The sequence below is a fragment of the Geospiza fortis genome, unplaced genomic scaffold, assembly GCF_000277835.1.
Source record: "Geospiza fortis unplaced genomic scaffold, GeoFor_1.0 scaffold1, whole genome shotgun sequence".
In the NCBI taxonomy this organism is placed as follows: domain Eukaryota; kingdom Metazoa; phylum Chordata; class Aves; order Passeriformes; family Thraupidae; genus Geospiza; species Geospiza fortis.
In genome coordinates this window covers 2,633,788-2,658,280 of record NW_005054320.1, presented here as the reverse complement: position 1 = coordinate 2,658,280, position 24,493 = coordinate 2,633,788, and the positions used below count along the sequence as shown (strand labels likewise).

At 45.0% G+C, this 24,493-nt stretch overlaps 3 protein-coding genes across 3 annotated transcripts in view; 1 reads left to right on the top strand and 2 right to left on the bottom strand.

The window, feature by feature from the left end:
• GRAMD1C (GRAM domain containing 1C) overlaps positions 1-2,172 on the bottom strand; it is a 53,215-nt gene extending 51,043 nt beyond the window's left edge. The window contains exon 1 of the mRNA XM_031056704.1: positions 2,160-2,172. Within this exon, the coding sequence (XP_030912564.1) occupies positions 2,160-2,172 (13 nt within the window). The remainder of the gene's footprint in view (positions 1-2,159) is intronic.
• Positions 2,173-2,628: 456 nt separating this feature from the next.
• On the top strand, positions 2,629-8,577 carry LOC102033769. Its single transcript, XM_031056703.1, has 3 exons — positions 2,629-2,729; positions 6,417-6,860; positions 8,417-8,577. Exons 1-3 carry the CDS (start codon positions 2,636-2,638, stop codon positions 8,575-8,577), a joined length of 699 nt encoding a protein of 232 aa, XP_030912563.1. The 5' UTR covers positions 2,629-2,635.
• Positions 8,578-12,052: 3,475 nt separating this feature from the next.
• Positions 12,053-23,235, bottom strand: LOC102032432 (phospholipase A2-like). The gene is made up of 4 exons (XM_005420545.2): positions 23,101-23,235; positions 19,820-19,985; positions 15,269-15,375; positions 12,053-12,281 (listed from the first exon to the last, which is right to left on the bottom strand). The coding sequence occupies exons 1-4, from the start codon at positions 23,141-23,143 to the stop codon at positions 12,118-12,120; spliced, it is 480 nt and encodes a 159-aa protein (XP_005420602.1). The 5' UTR covers positions 23,144-23,235; the 3' UTR covers positions 12,053-12,117.
• Between the last annotated feature and the right edge of the window lie 1,258 nt (positions 23,236-24,493).

The window sequence follows — 24,493 nt, the reverse complement described above, 5'->3', positions numbered from 1 at the left end:
CTCCCGGGCCGCGAAACGGCTCCCAAATCCTGGGTTCGTGGGATTCGACGGAAAACACTGCCGAGAGGCTGCTCCGGGGGGACTCCTAGGAGGAGAGGGGGAAAGGCTGGCTGCGGGCCGAGCGGAGGATGAGGTGACATAAAGGAAGTCAGTGAGGGGGCTTTCATCCCAGGAAACCCTGGGTCTCATTTTTGAAGCTGCTGAGCAGCGCCGAGTGGTTTCTGCCCCAATCTCTGAGCACCCGGAGGGCTCCTCAAATCAGGGCACCCGACCAGAGCGACCATGGCTCGCAGATTTGCACCCTCAGCTCACCTCACAGGGAAAAGGAGAGCCCTATGAGGTGCAAAGAAATCACATTGACAGGTAGTTGGTTGGTAGATGATGGATGGATGGATGGATGGATGGATGGATGGATGGATGGATGGATGGATGGATGGATGGATGGATGGATGGATGGATGGATGGATGGATGGATGGGTAAAGCAGCCTGTTGTGTCAATGCTACTTCCTTCTGCTGTCCCCTTTGTCTCTACCTCTTCCCTGGGAAATGTGTGGAGGCTCCCTTTGGACATCTCAGGGTGCTGTGATACCTGCTCACTGCTACATTAGAAAATGTACCTGAAGTCCCATGGGTGACACCCCATCCCATCTGTTGGCCCAGACAGGGCAGCATTAATGCAAGCAACTGCTTAATTAAATTTACAAGAGAGTGTAAAAAAGAATGTGTGGTTTGTTTCATTTTTGTTCCTTGCTTTCTTGATTTGCACCTGAAACTTGAATTTTGGGGGCTTTTTTCAACAACATTCAGGGTACAGGTTTATTTTTCTTTTTGTCCAAAAACTGAATCACACTGGGTTATTCAAGTGAGAGAAACTTCATGTTCAGCTACTGGCTGCCAGCAACACTAACCAACCTCCTTTGTATTCCCTCAGTTAAAAGCTGGCTGACCTGCACTTTGGCTCAGGCATGACCTACTTAACGGAGGATTCACAAGAGAATTGCTAGTTCCGGCTGACATGAACATAAATAGCATTTGCAGGAGCAATGGTGGTATGTCCATGACAACACACTTGAAGGGTTTTATTGAAGCACACCAAGTACTTGGTTTAAATCAGGTAGTGTTTGGATTGCCTTTGGTTCAGATCCATCTTTGCACGCTGACTCCTCTGACACAAAGTCACAATCAGCACTCTAAACCAGTAACAGTCCAAAATCCTCATGATCTGCCAGGTGCCTTCAACTCTACTGGTTATTCCCTCATCAAACTCTTCATTGTTTTTGACTCCTCTGACTTTTCCTTTCACAGATATTTTGCTTTGCTCACTAACACTTTGGCAGTACTTCCTTCGGAAGACCCTCACAAACTTCCATCTTTCTTTTGAAGTGCTCTGTTGCTCTGCACTTGGTCCCAGTTCCCTTCCTAATATGATTCCTGCGTGGTAATCACAGGCCTTCCCACTCTCCCAAGCCATTTCAGAGAAGTATTTGTCTCCTAGGTTCTTTTAACCATACTCCCTCTAGCCCATCCTGCTTTCACTGCTTCCACTGCTTTGGGATCTGCACACAAAAGCTTAAGTGACAACTGGTGACTCCAGGAATGGGCTGTTCTTGACATTAGTCAGACAAGTTTTGTGAATCAGTTATGGGTTCTTTCGGCTTTCAAATGCAAAGAAAAGCAGAAATACTCATACCTCTTTCAGCTGCATTGTGCTTTAAGAGTTTTGGAATTGAGTCTTTACTGGATACTCAAGCACAATTCCATTACCTGGAGAGCTTTGAAGATATGGAAGCTCATTAGATAAAGTATGCCATAATCCCTAATCCTGCACTTGAGGGAAGAGGTGTCAGCCAGATAGTGACAGTAGCCCATGCTTGGTACAGGCATAGCACGGCTGGCAGGGCTGGCTGGTACAGGTGGGGCTTGGAGCTGCTGTAGCTCCTCTCACAGGGTCCTGCTCTGTGTGGGCCTTCTATAAACACAGACTACTTCAGAGCACACCTGCTGGTTTTGCAGATAGGCCGAGCTCTCCAGCAGTTTCCCCCTCCACCCAAGTTGCGTAGACAAGCTGTACTTAAATATAAGTGGAGTTTAAGTAGCAACTTTTGATGAAAAAGGATTTGTTCTGCACTAAAAGAACACTTTGGGGAATACACTTAACCTGTAAACGCCATGTGCATATAGCCACAAAGATACTGAGTTCCTGAAGTTTCCTTTTGTGGTGTATTAGGGTGATAATGTGGTGCATTAGAGTCTGGCTGCTCAGAAAATTAAGCCAATGCTCTTTGTGTTCTCACCATCACTAGGGAGGGGTTCAGCACAAGAGTGATCTTCTTTGGAGTATCTGGATATTCTCTACTCAGCCCAAAGTTGTGGTTTATACAAGCCAAAAGCAAAAAACAATGAATTATCTTCCCTCTGCTCTCAGAGCATTTTCAACATGTTCTCAGAGAGAGATCAGAACAGCCGCTGGGGAAATAATTGTTGTCACTTGCAACGTGGCTCTCATCCAGGGAGCAGGCAGAGCACTCTGAGCTCAAAGCTGTGGTAACTTTAGTGAGTGTGACGTTCACTAGGCAGAATGTGAGGTCCCGTATAATACACACATATTTTTTACCCATACTACCAGAGGGAGAGATGGTGAGGCCATGTACTTCAGCAACCATGGACCAGCATGTTGGGAAACTCTATAGATCTGCAGTCTCTTCATTCATCTTCTTCTTGATGGTGGGTGAGTACTAAACCACCTTCCTTAATTAGAAGAAATACGGGTTGTTCTTGGAAGCTTGGCTTGAGAAGTTCTCTTTATTTTCAAAATGCAACTTTCAACTGAGAGCTTCCTCAGGGTGCAGGGAAATTGTATTTAGTGTTGTGCATTGCATTAAAACATACTTTTCTCTTTAGATACATTCCTGTTTATCTAATATAAGTGTTCAGAACGAGTGTATTTGCCTGTCTTTTCCCAGATGTGTCTTGTCATTCCTAGAAGCTTCATTTCTATTTTGTTTCTCTGATAAATTAGCCACCAGTTATTGTCACAAGGTTCGTATTCATATCTGTTTGTGAGAGCCAACCTCAGCCCTGGGCAAAAGTCATATAAATTAAAAGCAGCAATGTGCAGTCATTGATCACTTAGTCATAGATGTCTGAGAGCTGGATACAGTTTGTAAAACACCTTAATGGCACCAGCATGGTATGAGTGTGAAGCTGAGATCTAAAGCAGACAAAACCATCTGAAAGACAGTAATTTCATCAGCAGAGGATTTTTTTTGTGGGTTGGAAATTGAGCCCTGTTTGCCCTCAACCCCTCCTCCAGCTACTGAGTGTGAATGTAGGAGAGGAGGCTAAACTGGAAAGGTAGAATTCCACACTGACCTCCACACACCGTTGTGGTTTCTCCATGCTGTTGGCAGCTGGCAGAAGAAGCTTGCAGGGCTGCTTGGATTTACTGCAGGCACCAAAGACTTAAGTGAGGCTCCAGGACAGGAAGAGAGTGCAGCTGTATTTTATTCTTTCCTTTTGTCACCCTAGCTCCTCTAGCCTGCCCTGCGTATTTCTCACTTAAGGGTCTGATATGGCCCTATTCGGGAAAGTATCAACCTGCAGGTTACAGGGAGGGGAGGCTGAGGGCTTCAGTAGGTGCCCTGTTAGTACTGCCAAATGCAGAGCACATTGCCACATTGCAGGGAGTCCCTGAGAGCTTTCTCCCCTCGTGGCTGAAAACTGGATGTGAACTAAGGACTTCATATGACAATGACCTATTAGATCATCTAATCGTTTGTCCAGGTCTAGACAAGATCATCCATGCTGTATTTCTCTGTACCCTGTCTAGCTCAAGTGCTTTCACCACAAAGCCTTGCATTCCTCTCCGTGGGCTTGAGCCCCACAACCCGCATGACAAGGGAGCTACACATCACTCTGCTAATGAAGCAATTGACTTTAAAAGAGCTTTGAAGCAGAGTCAGCAAAGCATTTGGCATGGTATGCTCCCAGATGCCAAAACGATAAGGGCATTGTGTAATCGAATACCAGTGAACTAATATGTTCCAGTTTTGCAGCCTTAGAAAAAGAAAGAAAAGAAAGGGGAAAAAATAGAGGCAGTGCTGTGACCTTCTCAGTGAAACCCCCAAAGAGAGCTGGGACGAAACAAGACAGCCTACTCCTCTCCTGGTTTAATTTTCCTAATTAAGTTACATGATTTGTATTGAATAAAAGATGTGGAAATAAAACAGATGACAATTATTATATCATGGCTATTATTTCATTATATGAGAGGCGTATAAAACTCACGATGAACAGAGGCAACATCAAAGCACATTGTTCCTACTCAACTACATTCTCTATGCCACTGTCTGTGTAAAAAGTATACCTTCTGCATCACTAAAAGAAATAAAAATTACAGTTGTGTTACAGGGGTGCATATGGCAAGACTGGAATACTTGTAGCAGAGAAGAAATTTTGTGGCCATTCCTTGAAAACAAGGTAGCAGTAGCACACATTAGCTAAAGCAGCAATTATCCAGTGGAGAAAATTATTAATAAACTGAGATTTTATAAGAGTACTCATTATGAAACTGCTCAAATTCACTCTAATAAATAAGCAAATAGATCAGAATATTTTATGCACAAAATCTGTACTATATCAAGCTTTGTCAGTTATTTTAATTATACTTTACATTTCCTCAATGTATCTTGTCAAGATACTTCAACTTTTGTGACTGCTACCTCAATACACATATCTAATTGGACAGGGAAGATCTGCACCTCAGATTTCGCCAGCAAGCTCCAGTGGGCTCATTGGTAAGATTAGGCTTGAACAGAAGGATAATATCTTGCCTGGTACCTTTAATAAGAACTAATTTTAGGGGACCAGATTAAAACCTATGTTTGGGTACCTAATTCTGAGGCATCCAATTCCTATGGGTTGGTGTTTCAGTTCTAAGGCAAAAATTTTCACTTTGAGGTAAAAGCATAGAGTGCCAAACAGCTCATAAAGTGTTTCACATGCTCTGTTGTTGCCTAGTTTCACAGCCAGTTTATAGTTCCTGTAATTTTGCATCCATTAATTCTCTCTTGTTTCATAGTTAAACTGTAAGGTCTATACCCCAGCCTTTTGTAAGGTTCCCAGAACAACAGGACCGTGCTGGCTGACAGAAATCTTCTACTCCCATATGAGTCATAAATAATAATAACTGTGAATACAACTGTGATTTTTGTGTACAAGCATGCCTGGAGGAGCCATTCAAGTAACTCTCAAACTGATCATAAAGGGGTTTGGTTTTCCATTGCCTCGAGACATTTGTCCCTGTGCAGAGAGAGTCTATTGTCACTGTGATGCTTTGCCAGACCCACACAATAGCATTTCACACTCTGTGGATGGCAATGAAAGACTCAAGACAATGGAAAATCAGGACCTTCACTCTGGAAGTGTCTGCAGTCCTTGAGAGGACACCAACTCACTCAAAGGGAGACTACTTCACTTGAAGAAAATAAACCAGAAGAGCCTTTTTTGAAAATTGGTCTGAACACTTTCTTGGCAAAAGCTTATTTTTGGGTTTGCTTTTCCCTCTTTTTGAGACAGCAACTATTCCTCTCATTTTCTGTGCCCAGGCCTGTTTCCAGAAGTGAGACCCACTCTCACTACTCTTAGCCCAAGGATATAATACTAGGATTAGCACCTGAGTATGAGAAGGCAGGTTGAAATGTCTGCTGCAGGCATGTTCATGTTTTTCTAACAAAAGTTATCCGGAGACAGTGCTTTCACAGAGAATAGCTGTCACCCTCAGGTTCAGTACGGGCATAAGGCTGATGTTCTGTCCGCCAGACTGCTGATGGGATCTGCTAGGGCTTCAGTCTCTGGTAATGGAGATTCCTCCCATGATTTCAAGATTTCCTGTCCTGTAACTGAAAGTGCATGACAAAAATTCTAAGAACCACATTAGGTTTTGGGATACAGATGGTTGCATTAGATGCACATTTATTCACTGCACTTTCCAAAATAGAATTTGCAATGTATAACTGTACATGCATTTTTTGCTTTGCTTCAAAAGCAGTTGAGGCAGGAACATCAGGCCTTGAGACTTTTTGGGTGGGAAGAAAGAGGTTAGTGTTGCAGATGGAAATGGGGCTGACTGGACTCTAAATTTCACCCAAAGCCATTAGACAATGGCATTAATCTTCCTTTCTCTAGTATGGCAGTAGAAAGGAGCTGATATTCAGGAAAAGACCTGTCTGTACACAAGAAGGGAGCAGGAATCTAAGCAGGAACTAGGAAGAAAATCCCTATCATCATAACAGTGACTGCCCTCACGTGCTAATTCCAGGAGCCATTCTTTGTGCTGGTTAGAGGTCAGGAGCAGCAGGGACATTTATCATCCTATCACCCTCATCCATCCTCTTCTCTCTCTTCCCTGGTACAGATGTAGGAGTTACTGGTGGAGGTGCAAACAAGGAGAATGCAGCAGCTGTGATTCATGAAACAGCACAGCCTTTGTTGTTGACACCTGAGCCTTGGAACCTTTTGGTGACTCAAACACCAGCCAAGGAGAAAGCCAAAGAGGGTGAAACTGTGGTCTTGAACTGTCATCTTAACAGTCCACAGCATCCCTCCGTGACCAACCTGATGGTGAAATGGTACAAAGAAGATGAAAAGGGGCAGATGGACCTGATAGAAAAGAATGTGACCATCCTGCCAAATAACTCCAGGATCTTCATGAGTGGAGACTTGTCCCAGGGTGATGTTTCCCTGGTTATCCTCAATGTGACAACCAGTGACCATGGTATTTATTTCTGTGAGGTTACACTTCCAGACGGGAAGGTGGTGACAGGAGATGGCACAAAGCTCAGGATCAGGAGGGCTCTGGGTAATACTTGGAGTTATTTACTTTTTTCCTCCTTGTTTTTCCTCCAAAGCTGGTCTGCACACTGGTAGAAAGAGAGAAGTTGGCCTCTTTGGCCTCTGGCAGTAAGGGCCTGATGTCATGGAGTGTAATTGCTTTATAATATTTCTCATTATTTTTGTAAGGCCAGCTAAAATTAATTAGCTTGTCTCTATAAACAATCACAGGTATTATTATAAGGAGGAGCATTTACACCACAAAAAGAAGGAGTAGTGTTATCCATAAAAATAAAGTCACTGCAAAGAATGAAACAGTCAGACAAGTTCCCTTTGTACTCACAGTTCTGGCAGAACCCCCATGAGTGACAGGTGACAAGGTACCATCTCAAGGAACAGCTCTAGACCTCTTTTTTTTGATGTTATTTCTCTCCAACCCACTAACTTGCATAGTCATTCCTGAACTCTGAATGACATAAGTAATCCCACAATAATCACGAGGATCATATGTAATATGATAGTTATATAATTTCTGATTAACTTCATTCACATTAAAGTAGCATTAGAAGTGCCATGCTATGTTTTCTTAGCCCCACAGATACACACTAGGCATATTAAGTAAAGAGGTAACTTGCTATGTCTGTAGCAGCTGGAAATGCCAAACTTTCCTTTTATGTAGGCTAAACAGATTCCAGTCCCAAAAAGTCAATGCATAAGAAGGGTTATTATCTTATTATCTAATTAACAAAAAATGCCTCCTTCTGTGTCAAGAGCAAATTATGCAAGTGCCATTTTCCTCTTTTTCATCACCAAAGCTTCTATCTTACCAAGATTCACTAAGCCTTTGGCCTCTTGAGCCTGATTTACTAATTTTTATAATACTACTCAGTTTAAACTGTAGCATTAAAGCAGGCAAAGTGTGTCCCTCTGCAAGGGCTTTGGTTGTGTGTCTAATGAGGTCTCCTGTTGGCTTGATCTCATAGTCTCGGTAGCACAGGTTACTCTTGAAATGTCTGCACTCTGGCCAGCATAATTGCCTTTCTGTGTTCCTGAGATGATGAAATGTATAATTTCAGCACTATGCCATCTCTGTCATGCAACAGTCCCAAGAGCAACGAGTCAAAGAAAGGACTCCAGTGGAGCTCTCTCTGCTCTCTGGTGCTGTCTCCCTTGGAAGTAGATAGGCAGACCAATGTTTTTCCCAAAGTTGTCAGAATAATTTTTTTCCTTTCAAAAATAAAGTATACAGGCCTGAGTCCCATTAACTCAATCAGCAGCTTCTTTTACCATCCCATAGTGTCTAGCCATTGAGGGAGGTTTCTGGGGTGATGGGGCTGCCCTGTCTCTAAAGCACCAGATAGCACAGCAGCTTAGGAGTTCCTACACAGGAATGAAAAAAATCATTAGCTCTGTAGTGCAAGTCACTCTTCTGTGTAGAAGGGATTTCATGTCAGACAAGACATCAGCATCACCATAGTAAGCAGCTTCCTCTGCAGCCACTGCAGAAAAGCCACTGCTGGCTACATTGCATATACTTGTCTGGAAAACATTTTACATCTCTCTCTGCCTTCCTTTCTCCCCCAGGCTTGTTTGGTATAGAAGAATCCATTGGAACAATCATTGGGGTTGTGGCAGCTGGTATTGGAGGCATAGTGGTTCTGATCATTGTTTTAACCCCACAGCTGAGGAAGTGCATCCTCTGCATGAGACAGGAGTCTCACCAAAGGTACCTGTGTTTTAACTGAAAGACAAATTAGACATTTACTTACCTCTGGTCAGACATGGGATCTGGTTCAGAAAATAAGCAGTGGGAACGAAACTCTAACAGAGTTGGTTCTATGTTCTATCACTTTTCCAAATAGTTTTTTGTTTATGTTGGGTAGAGCTTTACCAATGGGCCTAATGAGTTACCTATAAAGAGAATAATAGGATCTTCTTTAATTGCCACTTTGGACTAAGAGTTTTTCAATGAGATGCTGCAGCTTCTTTGAACAAAGACCAAGGACTCATTCAGTTCTTTTATGCTTATACTGAAGAATGGTTCTTCCTCCTGCCAATTTCATGCTTACATCTGTACTCTTGCAATGCTTGTGTACAGAAAGCTTATGATGGCTTAGGTGTGTGAGGTGTGGTTTATAAAGCCTTACTTAAAGATCTATGTTCTATTTGATTAGCTGATAATGTTGGGAAAACCAGGCATTTTCATCATACATGAGCCAAAGAAATGCCCCAATAAGAGGCTGATGTACCCAAAAACTCGCCCACTTTTTTCTGTTCCGTCAACTAACTGATCTAATTTGAGGAAACTGGCACTGCATTTTGAAACAAGTTTAGTTCCCATTTTGTGCAACCCAAGATGTGGTATGCGTTTCAGGACGAGCTCAGCTGACTTTTTGCATTCATTGAGGAGACGTGTGATTTGCACCTCTTCTCCTAGCGCTCAAAAATCTTGCTTAGCCTGATGAAAAAGTCCCCTCCCTGAAGGGCTGAAGGAAGAGCTGCTCCTGCCGTTCACTGGAGCGCTGCCGCCACCTGATGGACAGCGTAGCGGGGACAGGGACACGCCGGGAGCTCTGCCGCTCTCTCTGGGGAGGATCTTCCAGCCCTCGCTGGGAAGCACACTCCCTTCCATAGGTTGATGCTGTCCGCACAGCATCCCTCTGCAAACGCTCTATATAAAGAATTCACAACTTCTTCTTTTGCCAGAAAGCCTCGGAGGAGTTTATTGCGTAAAACTGACTCTGTCGCTCACTTATTCTCTCTCCTTTCCTTCTTGCTCAGCATAGCTTGAGGTACAGCATTACAGGAGTCGCTGGGATATGCAAAGCCTGCAGGTGGAACAACTTCTGATGCCCCATAAGCCAAAAAAACGGAGTTCTAGATGGAATAAAAGCCTTTGCCTCTCTCTACATGTTGACTTTGGCATCTACATTTTGACTTTTGTTTTTATTAGCAAGCTTCTTTTTTCTGCAGCTTTGTCAGCCACAGTGGCATATTTACCATCCTCCTGCAGCAAGAAACAAAGCAGCTTTTTGTGAAGAAATTAATATTATCACCTGCAAAAACTCCACTTAGTTTGGCAACGTATCTCTGAATTTAGACTCTGATGAGGCACCCTGGGTCTCTCTGTGCCATTAGTTCTTATTTTAAAGGTGCAGTTTAAAGTTTGTCAGCTGAGTTTCAGCAGACAGAAGGAGCCCAAACTACCCAGGTGCTCCAGGTGCCCATATAGTGCTAGCACTTACCCGAGGAAATCAGAAGCATTGCTTCTGGGGGTGCAGGAGTGGCTCCCACCTGTCTGTGCCTCCTGCCAAAGAGGCTCTTGTCCTGGTGGCTTGTCCAGCCTAAATGCTTGTGACAAAGATGCAAAGAGGGCCCACTGGTACATAGCAACTCCTGGCTGGAAGAGTGGGATTTTGGTTTCTCCTGCGAGACGGAAATGTAGCATTTGAATATAAGCCTTTAATACTCTTAAAAAAAAAATAAAAGGAGAGATGAAAGATTTTTCCTCTTTCCTGATGTGACAATAATTGATTCCCAAGCAGTCAGTGACTGGGGGACATGCCAATATAGGGGACTGTGGTAATCATATATCCTCTGAACAGAGAGAGACTTAATTCTCTCCCAGGATTTTCCTGAGAAGCTGTGAGAAAGCTCAGAGAAAACAATTCTTATCTTCACTTGCTGCACCTGTTATTGTGTTATGGAGATTGTTTACCAAAAGGTTGGACTCTGCTGATGGTGTTTTGATTGATTGACCAATTGGATCCATGTATGTATTGGACTGTCTGGCAAGGGTGATGGGTTTTTCTTTAGTATAGTATAGTATAGTATAGTATAGTATAGTGTAGTATATTGTAGTGTAGTGTAGTTTAGTGTAGTGTAGTGTAGTGTAGCTCAATAAAGCATTTGTTCAGCCTTCTGCAATCATGAAGTCAATGCACATCATTCCTGCGTTGGGTCCGCCGCTGCTACTATAGGAGACCCTCTTCTACATGTATCAGAGAGCAGTGTATCAGCTCTGAAGCCTGTGGAGCAGTGAGTACATTCTTTTGCAAAGTGTGGGTATGCCTCTAGTAAGCAGAAGTCAGAAATCCTTGCTGACCTTGCAACTGCAATAGCCCAGTGTAACTCTGCTTACCCTTGAAGACAGCTCAGAAATGTCTGCCGTGCTGTGATGCAGGAGCATGAGGGATAAGACAACTGGGTTCTAAGCAACTTGGACTGGTTAAAGGTGTCCATGCTCATTGCACAGGGATTGAAACTAAACGATCTTTAAAGGCTCCTTCCAACCCAAACTACCCTATGAATCTATGATTTAAAAAAAAAAAGTGCTATTTGGTGACAGGACATGTTTTCCCACTGCACCACAGACCAAACCCTCTGTTTCTGCAAAAGCAGATCTTGATCATGATCAGAGCAGGATCTTCCCTTTGCTTCATCATATATGTTACCTGTCACAGGCTGGGTAAAGTTGGAAGGGGCATGGTGGATCATCTGGTCCAACCTCCCTGCTCAAGCAGGGTCATTGCAGAGCATATGGCACAGGATTGTGTCCACACAGGTCTGGAATATGTCCAGTGAAGGACACTCCACGACCTCTCTGAGCAACATGTTCCAGTGCTTGATCACCTGCACAGTAAAGAAGTTGTTCCTCCTGTTCAGGTAAAACTTCTTGTGCATCAGTTTCTACTCAATGCCTTCTTGTTCCATTGCTTGGCACCACTGAGCAGAGCCTGACACCCTCCCTTCAGTTATTCATAAACACTGATGAGGTCCCCTCTCAGTCATCTCTTCTCAAGGCTGAACAGACCCAGCTCCCTCAGCCTTTCCTCATAAGAGAAATACTCCAGACCCTTAATCACTTTTGTCACCTGTTGTTTCTCCAGCGGGTGTCAGAGCAGTTAAAGTCCCCCACCAGAACCAGGGCCTGTGACTGTGAGGCTGCTTCAAGCTGTCTGTAGAAGACCTCATGCACTTTCTTTCTCCAGTTCAGGTGGCCTGTAGCAAACACCCACAACAGTGTTACCTCTATTAGTCTGCCTTTTTTTCCTTACCCATGAGATCTTGACTAGCTTGTTGTCCCCCCAAAGAGCTCGATACATTCCAAGTGCTCTCTCACAGAGAGGAAACTCCACCACTGCACCTTTCTGGTCTGTCTCTCCTCCCCATAAATCCTGGGCTGATAGAAATTCTCTCACACCATTGTTAGATCTGGAAAATGAGGAAAATTTTTATTCCACCACCTTCAAGTTCAAATTGTTCGAAGAAAGGTCCTAAAAGGACTATTCTGGCCCCCCATATCTGACATGGCAGGTGGGATGAGTCTGTCCACATAAAAAGTCTGGCCAGAGGATGAAGTGAGGATTGTATGGGGCTGCTCCCCAGCACTTGGCTGCTTCTTGGTCACACAGGCACACCATTTTTTCACATCGGTCTGTCAGGTTATCTGCAAAAGAAAATGTGAGCTGAGGTTGAGAGATTCTGCATCAAAGGCAAGAAACCGTTTTAGGAGGAAAAGTCCCCTAAAAAAGCAGCCCTTAGGGATCAAAGGCTGTGGCAGCAGGATTAACATGTTGTGTTGTGAGTGGATTTGACCCTCCCCTGCCCTCTCTGTCAGCAGATCTGACCTTGACTGTGACAAAGGGCGTCAGAAATTAGCAGCTAAATGTAGATTGGCAATGCTTATAAAAATCTGCTCTGCACAGAGCACTCCCTGCTTCTAGGACTCTGTGAACTATGAGGGCTTAATTCAGTAGTCAAAGCTGAAAAGGAAAATTATTTAATCTTAGCCTGAGGTAAAAATATTCCACTGTTCCTCAGTCAGTGAATTTCCCTTCTAACTCCTCCCTCTGCAAAAAAGACTGATTTCAAAAGAAAAAACCACTACTTTGAAAGAAGGAGCCTCCCAGAGGGATGTTCAGAAACCTGAGGGCATCAAAGCACCCACCAGGCATCCTTCACTCTTGCTGTACCAGTTGCTGCTGTCTCTCTCTGATCACAGCAGAGGAGCAAGGATCTTTGCAGCAGGGCCAGGTACCTGATTTTTATGAGCTAGCAGCTAACAAAGTGATCTAAGTCATACATGGAACTATACAGAATGCAAATATATGACTACATGACCATAAATAGCTAGCTTAGAAGACTACATTGCAAATGACTGAGTTTGGGTTAATGAACCTCATCCCATCTATAGGTGGTTTAAATGCAGTTATTGGGTTAATATTATTTTAAAGCACAGTGCTTTGCTTCTTTGAGGCTGCTACCATGGATTATCTAACAGCCACAAAACCCTGCACTAGGCAAAGTTTAATGTGCCAGTACATATGGGCTTCACTCCAAAACCAACTGGAATGAGTATAGGAATTTTTTCAGATTTTACTGGACTTTGATGGATCAACCCTGTATCTGAAAAATAAGAAAAGCCCTAGTTTCCTAAGCTGTTCAGAATAATCATGTATTTACTGCTAAAAGTGTTTTAAGGGTCAATGAGGACTTAAGGCCACTCTTCTCCTAGCTACCAGTCTTGCCTGATACTCTCCTTGCCCCTCTGCTCCTTGAGCTCTTCCTGTGCTGTGCCAGCAACTGTTCATCAAATGTGAGTACAAAAGTCTGGATTTGTAACATTCGTTCAAGAGGAATGATTTTTTTGACCAGACCCCACAACTAACAGCCTTTTCTATATTCCAGATATCTATTCAATGGAATTTGCCTACAGGTGATGGCATATCTAGACTGAAGAATATAGTTTTGCCAGTTACCTAATGGTAGCAAAAAGAGGAGAAATACCAAGTAAAATGAGTTTCTGTTTATTTTACATGAAAATGTCTGTATTTATGGTACAGTGTCAGGCAGCAGGCATCTAATTCCTGTTGCATTGAAATGACAGTGCAAAGAGTTCTGCTTCTAACACTTCTGGACATCATTACCCTGAGCTCAGCAAGCATGCCTGGAAATTTAATTCTTCATCTCTTTTGTTTGAATGGGATCAGACATTATACTTCACATCCCAGTAAGACCTGCCGTGCTGTAACCTGAGGTAGGAAATTTGCCTTCAAAACACATTTCTATTGTTTCTCCTCACCAGGGATATCAGGGGGAGTGTAGCCTGCTGAGGGCTTGTGGAGAACAGTTGATGGATGCATAAGGTCTTGCCTAGACATCAGTTAGGGAATTAATGACATTTGTTTAACTCATGCTTGTTGGCAACTGCAGCCTGCTGCACTCCTATGTCCAATCCCATGGACTGAATGATACATCTCATATCTGCATCTTGGATTGTTCCTTCACAGCAAAGAGAAACAGGACTTTTTCCCTGTAAAATGACTAGCAGAAAGTATCAGTCATCTGTGGAAATATGGCAGGAGGGAGAGCAGTTGTACATTAAAGCCAGGCATTCCTTTGCCAGGATTTTGTATTTACTAGATTGTTCTGGAACTTGGAAAAGAGCAACTGCAGATGTGCTGTGTCCCATCCCCTATCTGCTGGAAGATCTTCAGCTGCTGGTGAGGCTGAGGATTGCACCAGTAAAATATGGTTTTCTGATAAGGTAGAAATAGTCTTTTAATGTTCTAGCAAGTAACTTTAATGATTATGGGGATAAGTTTTACTCTCACAATTTCTTTTCAAACTTTCAAAGTCTTCTACAATGGATTTTACTACCAGTAGCTTTCTGGAGACTTAGAAACACAAGTGACAAATTCTAAGACTCAAGTCATCTGGTGTATGTCAAAACAAACTGTGCGAGACACTGACGGGCTGTGACTGTGCAATTCAAACCCTCTTGACTGGGTACCAGCTGTAGAGCTGAGCACAGCCCACACTTGCTGTCTGCCTAAAGCACTTGAGAGCATTTGATTCTGCATGGTTCCAGATCCCTGCTGGAACCCCGAGACTTCAGGCTGGAGCCCCAAACGGGGCAGAGGTGCAGGCTGGCATCCTATTTAACCTATCTACCAGCCATGCTAAATAGCCTGGCTCTTCTCTAGCAGAGCTTAAGGGTAGTAAAAAAGTGGACAGCCCTGCTGGAGGGAGGGCCAGAACTGCAATGGAAAGAGCACCCCTGAAGACCCACAGCTGTAGGAAGAGGCACGCTTAATGCCTGTGAGCAGAAACTCTCCAGAGAGTCATCTGCATCCCTGACAAACTTAAGATGGTTTGGGGGCTCCGTGGCCCCCAGTCCTGCTCTTCAGCCTGGGTGGATCTCAGGTTACCTGGAATGGGTTGTGCTGGGGCTCCAGCTTTCCTCCCAGTCCTGGCAAGGAATGGGCAGGGAGCTTGGAAGAGAACGGGCATTGCCTAAAGCAGCTTCGAAACCAGCTTGGCAAACGCAAACCTGCCTCTGGGGTCTCCAAAGCTCTTCGGTCAGCCTGCTGCCTGCAGAGGAGGGAGGGAGGGAGGGAGGGAAACCCAGGACAGGAGCCGGCCTTTCCTTACCGCAGCGCACAGTGTTCTGCTCACACGCCCACTGGTAGCGCTGCAGCTTGGGGTTGCAGCCTTCCTTCTCTGCCGTGTCATAGCAGCAGTCATGCCTGTGGCAGCACCTGGGAGACACAAAGAGACAGTATGGGTGTCCTCCTGCGTCCTGCCCGTTGGCACAGACTCCAGGGGAGTTTTGCTTACACACAGCTCATGACAGCAATGTTCACCCCGGCCTGTCAGTAAATCATCTGTTGATGATGCAAGTATCCTGGCATCTCTGGGAAAGCTCTCTTGTCTCAGGAGCTCATTAATGCCATATTTGCTCCTATGACCACTGCTCTTCTTCTTCTGAGCTTTTGCCCTCATGAAAGCATGTGTGGTCAAGACATGGTAATCTGGCTGAAAGCAGAAGAAGTGTTCCTATAAGTTGTGCTGTTGTGGCTCACTCGCCTAGGCTTAGACCCACCCCAAAACTTGAAATTGGAGTGTTTCTTGCCTTCCTCAGTATCACCAAGAAGCTTAGTCTCTTCAGTTCACCTGCTATGTCCTCCTCAGCACTTAAAGGTTCTGAGGGCAGGCTACAGATTAATCAGTCTCAGTGGTGAAATTCATATGAGTTAACTTAGGAACCTTAAAAACCATCTACATCTAAGGCATTCACCTATCTTCCCTCTATGCACATCTGCACCACAGATTCACTTTTTCGTGCTGCAGAGATCTAACACAAGGTGAAAAGCATCAGATTTGAAAAGTGCAGTTGTGTTTCACTGACCATAGAGTGAATGAGGATGAATAGCTCAGCTGATGACATCTGTCCTATGGACTAGTCAGTGAGATCATTCTCACTGTCAATTACTTCTGAATCTATGGAAAACTTGACCTGACTTGAATTTTATTCTTGTAGTTTAGGGATTCAAATTCCACCAAGAAAAGATTCAGCACTTAGAGATGTTCTCTGCTGAATAGCAAAGGTTGTTTCAGCAAGGATGCAAGATCAGAGGCTGGAGCCAGAGAGCAGTGATCTCCTGTATTTCCAGAAGACATCCCTGCAAGAACTGACTCTACAGAGAAACCACTCTACTAACTGGGAAAAATTGAGGCAGGCTGATTTAACATAAAAACCCTGAAGCTGCAGCAAAGCCTAATCCATCCTCAGGGGAATGATAGGTAGCAGAGCAGGCCCATCCCTAGTGTCTCATATATGGGACGCTGAGCACCGGAGGCTGTGGTGGAGGGGAGTGCCAGCTATAGAAACCAAAGGTTTGTGAGGTCTGGGGCGTGAGTCAGTAGCCAAATTGGTAAAGTTGGTGTCAATGATGGGGGAGTATGGGGAAGAACAATGTGAAGATAGACGAGCAAAGGGAGGTGTTAGGACCCTCTGTGCCAAGGGAAAGAAATTGCTCTTTATGAAGAGCCAGAAGGAACAAAGAGAAAGAGAGGTAGGAGAAGTGAGGACAGATAGTGTAGGGGGCAAAAGATGTTCTGTGAATCAGGGAAGGACAAGCAAATGAGCACCGAATTTGCACTAGCAAATGGTGTTCTAGCTAGCAGTGAGAACTCGCTGCTCCTTATCTGGCTTGGCAAAACCAGGGGAAGTCACTTAAACTCTGCAGAACCACAGGATTTGGGGCACAATTCTGCTTCCCCTTACAGCAGTTCCTCCTGATGATTCCCACAGCTGCAGCAGCGTGACAGGTATCGTACTCCAACACAAAGCAAGAAGACTTTTGGCTCCTATTTTACAAACATCTGAAAGAACTGTCAAGGAACGAGGACTAAGGAATGCTATTGTTGTCCTTTGCCACCTTCACATAGTCCCCTCCTGTCTGGAAATGCCCTTTGCCGCACCTGGGTCAGAGTGGTGCTAAGCTTTTAATGACCTGCTAACATTCGGTTACACCAACACAAAGTGAGGCAGCCAGCAGCATGGCAGAGCACTGGTCATCAGCGATGGCAAACAAACACAACTGAGTCACCTGGGTAGTCAACAACCTGCTCCTCACGGCTGGGCTACCAGACAGCCCTAATGGCTACAGACAGCTCCGGCTGGTCCGCAGGGATCAGCTGGCAGACCCCTGCTGTTGAGCAAATGCAGGTAAGGTAAGAATTTGTCGCGTTGTGTTTGTCACATCAACAGCACCGTCATTGCTGTGTGTCTTTTCCTTTTGCTTTAACCTTGCGACAGAGGAGACATCTTACTCTTCCCTACGAGTTGGCCAGGATTTAACAGCTGGATGCAATGATCTTAGAGATCTTTTCCAGCCTTAACGATCCTGTGTCTTAGATGAGTCAGAGATGCACCCTGCCTTTCGTGGTGTTTTCAGGGAAGTGCTGAGCACCCTTAGGTCCTGCTTTACAACCTAGGTGCTGCAGCAATCCAGGGCAACAGAAAGGAGGAGAAACAAATCGATTGAGTCTATGTGGAAGAAATGTCATTATGCCTTGAAGTGATGGAACTGTGAGAGTGGAAGAGTGGAACAAAAGGGAAAAGGTAATTTGTGACAACACCACATCAAAGTCAGTATGTGGAATAAACCTTATAAAAGGATTACCCACTCAATGGCTTTTTTTTTTCTTTTTCACATAAAAGAGAGGTGCTTAGAAGCACTCTAGCCCTGTCTAGACAGATTGACTGAATTACACACAGGAAAATTACTCCTTTTGTAAGAGTCTCTGTAAAAAACCTGGAAGGTCAAGGAGGTGAATAATTTTCAAACAGTATTTGTCACTCACAGCCAGTAGTTTTGCCACCCTTTCTTTTTTAGAATGGCAAATAGGGAAAATAATGTGGTCACTTTGACAGGTGTGGGGGTACTCAACCACTCTAATCGTTGCAGTAGTTCTTAGTAACAGATATCAATATTTCTCTAGCAAATAGAAAATGGCATTTTTAGGCCTAAATCTAGTGTGGCATTGCTGATTTTTCCTATCTAAGAACCTAAATAAAACTTTTAAGTTTTTCTACAGCAGCCAAGCACTACAGCTAAGGAATAATAATGAATGTACTTAGAGGATCAAGTTTCCCTTTACAAACTATCTGATATTTTGAGGCATTTCCACTTGCAAAGTCTCATTTTTTGCCTTTAGGATAAAATCCTAAAATAATCCGTGCAATTTTAACAACAGCAGAAACACTGGCTGGTGAACACGTGGCCATATTTTACTCTCTCTTTTTCAGGAGCGATGACTACTTGCATCTCCCAGGGTCACACGAATTTGGATGTCACTCAGCCTCTATGGAAAACAGATTTTAAGTCACTCTGCTCAGCCCTTCAATAAAAGCAGTGCTCCAAATTCGTGAAGCCATGTTTTACTTTCAAGGCTTTATTATGAAATTTGTTAAAGGATAACAAAAATAATTAAACACCCTACATACACTGCTGTAGATAAGCACTGTGATAAGCAGGTCAAGAGATATTACTGCAGTTACTCATCATTTGTGAGGCCCATATTGACTGTTTCATAGATGAAATATTTCACAGACAAATAAAGGGACATGATGAGAAGGCTTTGGGAGTGAAACATCTCACTGCATTAATGAAGACAGCTCCATTAGTCTTAAGGGACAGACAACTTCTGTTGTCTGTCCCTTAAGACAGACTTCTCGTCTGTCTCGTTCATGCCCACAGGGATCTTTAGCTTTGACATCTTTTCTTCCTTCACTCCCCCTCTGCCCCTTTTTTCTGTCATTCTAATTCAGCAAAATCTGCTTTTGTAGCAACCTGCAATGTCTCCAGCAGCAAGGTATACTGGAAAGCTCAATTTCCTTCCCAGTGAGCTGCAGACTGCCTTCACCCCTGCTTAAAGCAGAGCTTGCTTACTAGTAGCACCTGGTCTGAAGACTGTACATAGACTTGTGTGCTTTGACTTTGATATTTCAAACCTGGCAAGATTGCAAATACCTGGCTCAGAGCAACAAGAGTCCACTCTCCTTAGCTTTACTCTTATTTACTCTCTTTATGCTCATTGCACAGTCCAGGAAAGAAGCCTTTGATTGCATGCAATACCTCTGACACTTGTTGGGAATAACATCATCTTCCCCACTAGGAAAGAAAAGGGGAAATAACACCATGCTCTCCTTTATTGTTCTGCCTTGATTCAGTGGGAACTAACAGCCAATTAGGGTAACAGGTTTGATTACTCCTTGCAACTATATGGATTTCTTCAAGAGGATAAACAGTGATATTTCCATCACTTCCATTTTAAGTACCTAGGTGAAATAACCCTCCAAATACCTTGGATTACACTGCTTTCATCAGGCAGGGTGTGCTCTCTGAGAAAAAACAAACAGCTATTTCAAAAAATTACATCATGGTTTCTCCTTTGCCCTCTACCCGACATATTACAAGGTCCTAAGAGCTTTGGTGTTATCCAGCAGGAGGTTAAGCCCTCATTCAAATCCCAAGTGATACATGGGTCATCATTCCCAAATCCCCAGTATGTTCATATATACTAAGTTCCCTGCCCACAAGGCAGCAAATGAGTCAGTGGAGTCACAGTAGCACAAACAGAGAAAAGTAGGGAGATCTGCACTGCTTCTGGACACATAGCCAAGGTTTCTCTTACCAGTCTGTTTTATCTTTAGGCCAACCTCGTCCTCCCAGTCCACAGTAGCACCCATAGCCAATATATGCCAAGGGAGACCGTCCCGTGCCACACGTTATGGCTCCAGCCAGTTCAATGATTCCTCGAGTGTGCAGTGAATGGGACTTTCCCAGAGCACCTTTCCAAACTGCAAAGACAGGACACGGTTACACACAAGGATTAAACATGCCTGCTACGGATTTTCCTACAGTCCTTAAAGGGAGATGGTTTTGATTTTGACTGGTTGGTTGGGTGCAGCCCTGACAATCTAACTAGTTGTGACATTCAGCTGGCCAAAGGTAGTCTTGCAGGGAGCTTTGCCTGTGTCTGGGATAATCAAAAGTTGGATGGAGGAATGCCCAAGCATGCTATTTCTTCCACAGGAGCTCAATTCAAGCAAGACTTACTAGTTCTGGTGTACTAGTGTGTGAATGCCCCCAGGAGCAGTGTGTGTGGCTGTGCTCATCACGGAGCCCAAGCTGTTCAGCTCTGCGGGGTCTGTGCCAGCACCATGGAGGCCACCTGCGCTTCACTGCACCCCAGAGCTCCCAAACCTGGGACAGTTTTCCAGCTATGCTGTGGTCCTGACTGGGACATGAAGCAGCAGAGTACAGCCAGGCGACCAGACCTAACCAGGACTCTGTGGAAAGAAATGGAGTTTCTATGTTGCTCAAGATTTCTTACATTATCCAAGTTTCTCTGTTATTCAGGATCTTTTAACCCATTTTCCAGGTGGCAAAACATACTGATAGTCCTATTAATCTGCACAGAGGGACAGCTACATGCCCCTGAGCCTGTAGAGTACATACTTTGTCAAGGACAAAGTGCCTCCATTAGCCAAGATGTGTGTACAGCCACTTTCTCTTGTGACTCTGGAAGTGCTGGCAACACTTGTGTCCGCTTCCGTTATTATGTTCCACCTAGGTTGTAACAGCTGGGCCACACTAATTTGGGGAAAAAAGGAGAAAGGAGCTCTGTGTCAGCTGGAGTGTGTGGATGGCCATCCAAACCAGTCTGGAGATTTTTGAGTTACAAGTCTTTCAGTCTCGTGATTTCACATGTTAATTTGGGACTTTTTTAGAAGCCACAGGCTCATTCTTGCAGCAGCTGTTATGGAAACCAAGAGTACCCTGCCCTTAATACTCAAACCACTGTGATGCTCATTCGCAAATGTTGCTCTTATCCTGCTGTAGTGACAAATAGGAGCATTTCATGCCTGAATTTCCTGTGAAGAACCAAATGCACTTTGCACTGCTCTATTGGTAGGATCAAAATCCTCAGCCTGAAAGCCTGACCCATCTGCTCATCCCACCCATGCACAGCCACTCCAAAATCAAAGAGGGGCTTTCCAGCATGCTTGGATGGAGCAGGAGGTGACTCCTGGGGGCTGGGAACTGGCCACTGAAGTTGCTTTGCCACCTGCCCCTGGCTATTGCAGCACGCTTGACCTCTTCAAAGTGTTGTGCAAACACAGGCTAATTAATCCTCTAAACCACCCAAGGACTCAATACTATTATTAAAACAGTTGCTTTCCTTTTAAAACCTAGCCTCTAATCCCCCTGCTTGGGGCTCTTCCCGCATCTCCTGGGCTAGCTTGCCCTCCGAGCCCAATCCAAATGCCAGTGAAGACAAGGAGGGTCTCTCCCCACGAAGGACAAAGCAGGGCTTTGCTCCCTCTCCCAGCCCAACCCCCCAGTATGAGAGGGTGCCACCATTTTCACCCCAGGGATCCACACCTCAGGCTGTCCAGCATAGCCTCAGTCTGCTTCCTGGGGCATTCCTCAGGGATTAAATGCACATTCCTGAAAAAGTAAGCGCTGCTCAGCTAAACACTACTCCGAGTGTTCAGGTTTCGTGCTAAAAACACATTGGATGGGTTTTATTGAGAACTAAAGAGACCACTTATTTTCCTTGTCTAAACACCAAGGCTCCAGAGTTAGAAGGGGGCTTAGCTCTCAGGGGAAAATCACAAGTAGTGAGCTGCTTTGGATTTGGAGGTATAAATCATGATTTTTCAACCTGTTGCAGCTTGCTGACCCTGAAAATATTCCAGTGGAGACAAAAACGTCTTTGTAGGAATTCCAACCTTCTGACAAATGGCTTGACTTCTTTTTTAGCTTTCTTTCACTTGCCTCTTAAGCCAGGACTGCTGGGCTTGGCCTGTTGGCCACTGGCTGAAAATGGTTGAGGCTGCTGTAATGTAACTGTACCTCACCCAGAAGAAGAAAGGCCATTCTTCTTTTGGGGATATCTCTGGAGATCAAGGAACTGTAATTACAGTGCAGAGTTGCTATGAAAGTGGAGAGAACACCCCAAAGGAAATTGAGTCCAAAAGACTCAATTAGTGTGCTTAGGGCTGTGTGTTCTGCAAGAGGCATCCAGGCAGCCTCTGATGTTCCTGTTCTTTGAAAGCTGTCTGGGTTTTGAGCCAGCAGTGCGCTGCTGCAGCTGAGAGGTCAGCCCTAGCAAGTACATTTTTAATATTCAGGTGCACAGCTAATAACTTGACCAAGAACTGAAATTGCTTTCTCTATGCTAGGCAGCCGAGCCAACACAGCCAGTAAAGCCTTGAAAAAGTCTGAGTCTCCACAGCAGCCTGCTCCTAGCCAAATGTCCCATTAGCAGCATGTCCAATCATTAGTTAAACTACTAATGGACCACCTTAGAGAAGAACATACCTGCAGAGAGGTGAGCAGAGATGAATCTGACAACTTAGCACTATTTTCTGCTTAAACTAGCAGCCTTTGCTGTAAATGAAGGCAGGAGGTTGTTTTCTTTCTTTCAAAACTCTACTGCAGGTATAACCTCAGGTGTGCCAGTTTAGTGTTTTGTTGCCTTTGTCTGTAGGGACTTTATGTTAGTGGCCATTTGTGGCTTTTATAAAAAGAATTTTTAAAATTATTTTAAATTCAGATGTGTGGAAAACTGCTCACTCCATGGACACTGGTACAGAAGGAAGGTATTTCAATGGAACGTGGACACTAACAACTCTGTAGCAGAAAACTATTAAAAAAGAAGAAGACCTGTGTTTATACAGGTTATGCAAACCATAGCTGGGGCTGGGAAGTGAGGCAGGCAGGCAGCTCGCTTACACTGTCCCTCACTGTAAAGTTGAGGATTGTCTAGTGACACTTTTTTCCCTCACTTGGCCACATCACCCGGCGCTCCTGGCGCGAAGCACGCAAAGCTGATGGCCCAGGCAGAGGCTGTCCCCGGGCAGGGGGACGCATGGCAGGGCAGAGGGACCGAGGGGCGCCACTCACCGGCCTGAAGCAGCGCCAGAAGCAGCAGCAGGCGCGGGCCCATGGGCAGATCGCTCCCACGCTCGGGCACTCCGGGGTTCAGCTGCCGGCGCTCCGGCGGTGCCTGGCCGCGCTGCCAAGCGAGCCGAGGTGTGGTTGTGCTAGACAAGCCTGCCGGGCTGCTGCCCCGGGCTTTATATACACATGGCTCTGCGCCCGTCGGCAGCGCAACACCCTCTCCTGCGATGCCCCCGAGCCCCAGCGCGGTCCGGCCCGTCCCCGCAGGGCTCCTCGCTGCGGGCGCACAGGGCCAGGGCTGCCTCTGTTTGCCCAGCATCGCCTTTGGCAGGGAGGGGCTGCTGCAAGGGCATTAGGCCGGTAGGCTCTGGGACAGCCCAAGACCCAGGCACTAAGCCGGGCTCCTTTAAGCTGTTTGCTTACAGACCCTGGTTAACCTCTGAGAAGCTGCGGCAAAGTGAAGCCTTCAGCCGGGCTTTCTGTGGCTTGGGCTCGCTGCTGTGGCATTCTCTTGGCAAGGATTTTCTCCTTTTATAGATCACTTCCCAGGGTATTTTTTAATAAATTATTTTATTTTAAGACTGATTATTTTCATGTTTAAAAAAGAAAAGACAAAACTATAAAAATCCAACAGAAAGAATACTGTTAAATGCCAGTGCCTAATTATAAACTGACCAAAAGAGCTAATTCGGTGCCACTCTGAGGGATAAATACTCTCTTGGCCTGTTGCTGCACCTGACTAACACCAATAGATTTCCTGAAGACTCGTCAGTGTGCAGCTACCAGCCACAGTAGGAGAGCAGCAGCTGGGTCACAGCAGGCAGCCAAAGCCAGAGGTGGCCTCCCTGTCACATAGCCTCTGCCTGTGTGAGGTCACAGGCAACGTGGGCAGGAGGAATGGCCACAGTTATTTTGTCTTTGGACTTGAAACAGCTTTAAAACTCTGTCTTTCCTTGGTACAGCAGCCGCTTGACTTGCTGGGGCCTGAGCATCTGCCCCTTCCGTGGTGTGGGCACGGTGGGCAGGGTGGGCTGCTCTGTTGGAGTGGAAGAGGAGGGGAAGGGGGCTGCTTGCCCCTTCCTGGGCACAGCCCAGGACTATCATAGCAGCACCTCTTGCCTGAGTGTTCCTTGCTAAGGCTGTATTTCCCTTCTGAATGGCATGGGTTTAAATATTTGCTTGCTACACATTGGTAGTGAATCAAAGGTCATCAGCAAGTCGTTTATGCGGCTCCCTTCTGCTGAGACCTGCCCCAGTACAGCTGCTGTCACTCTTTGCCAAGCAAGTTTTCAAGATACAGTACATCCTGGGAGATGCCCTGTGATACAGGGCAAACGAGACAGCAGGATTGAGTAAATCTCATTACAATTACCAGCCTGAAATTTCCTGCCCACCA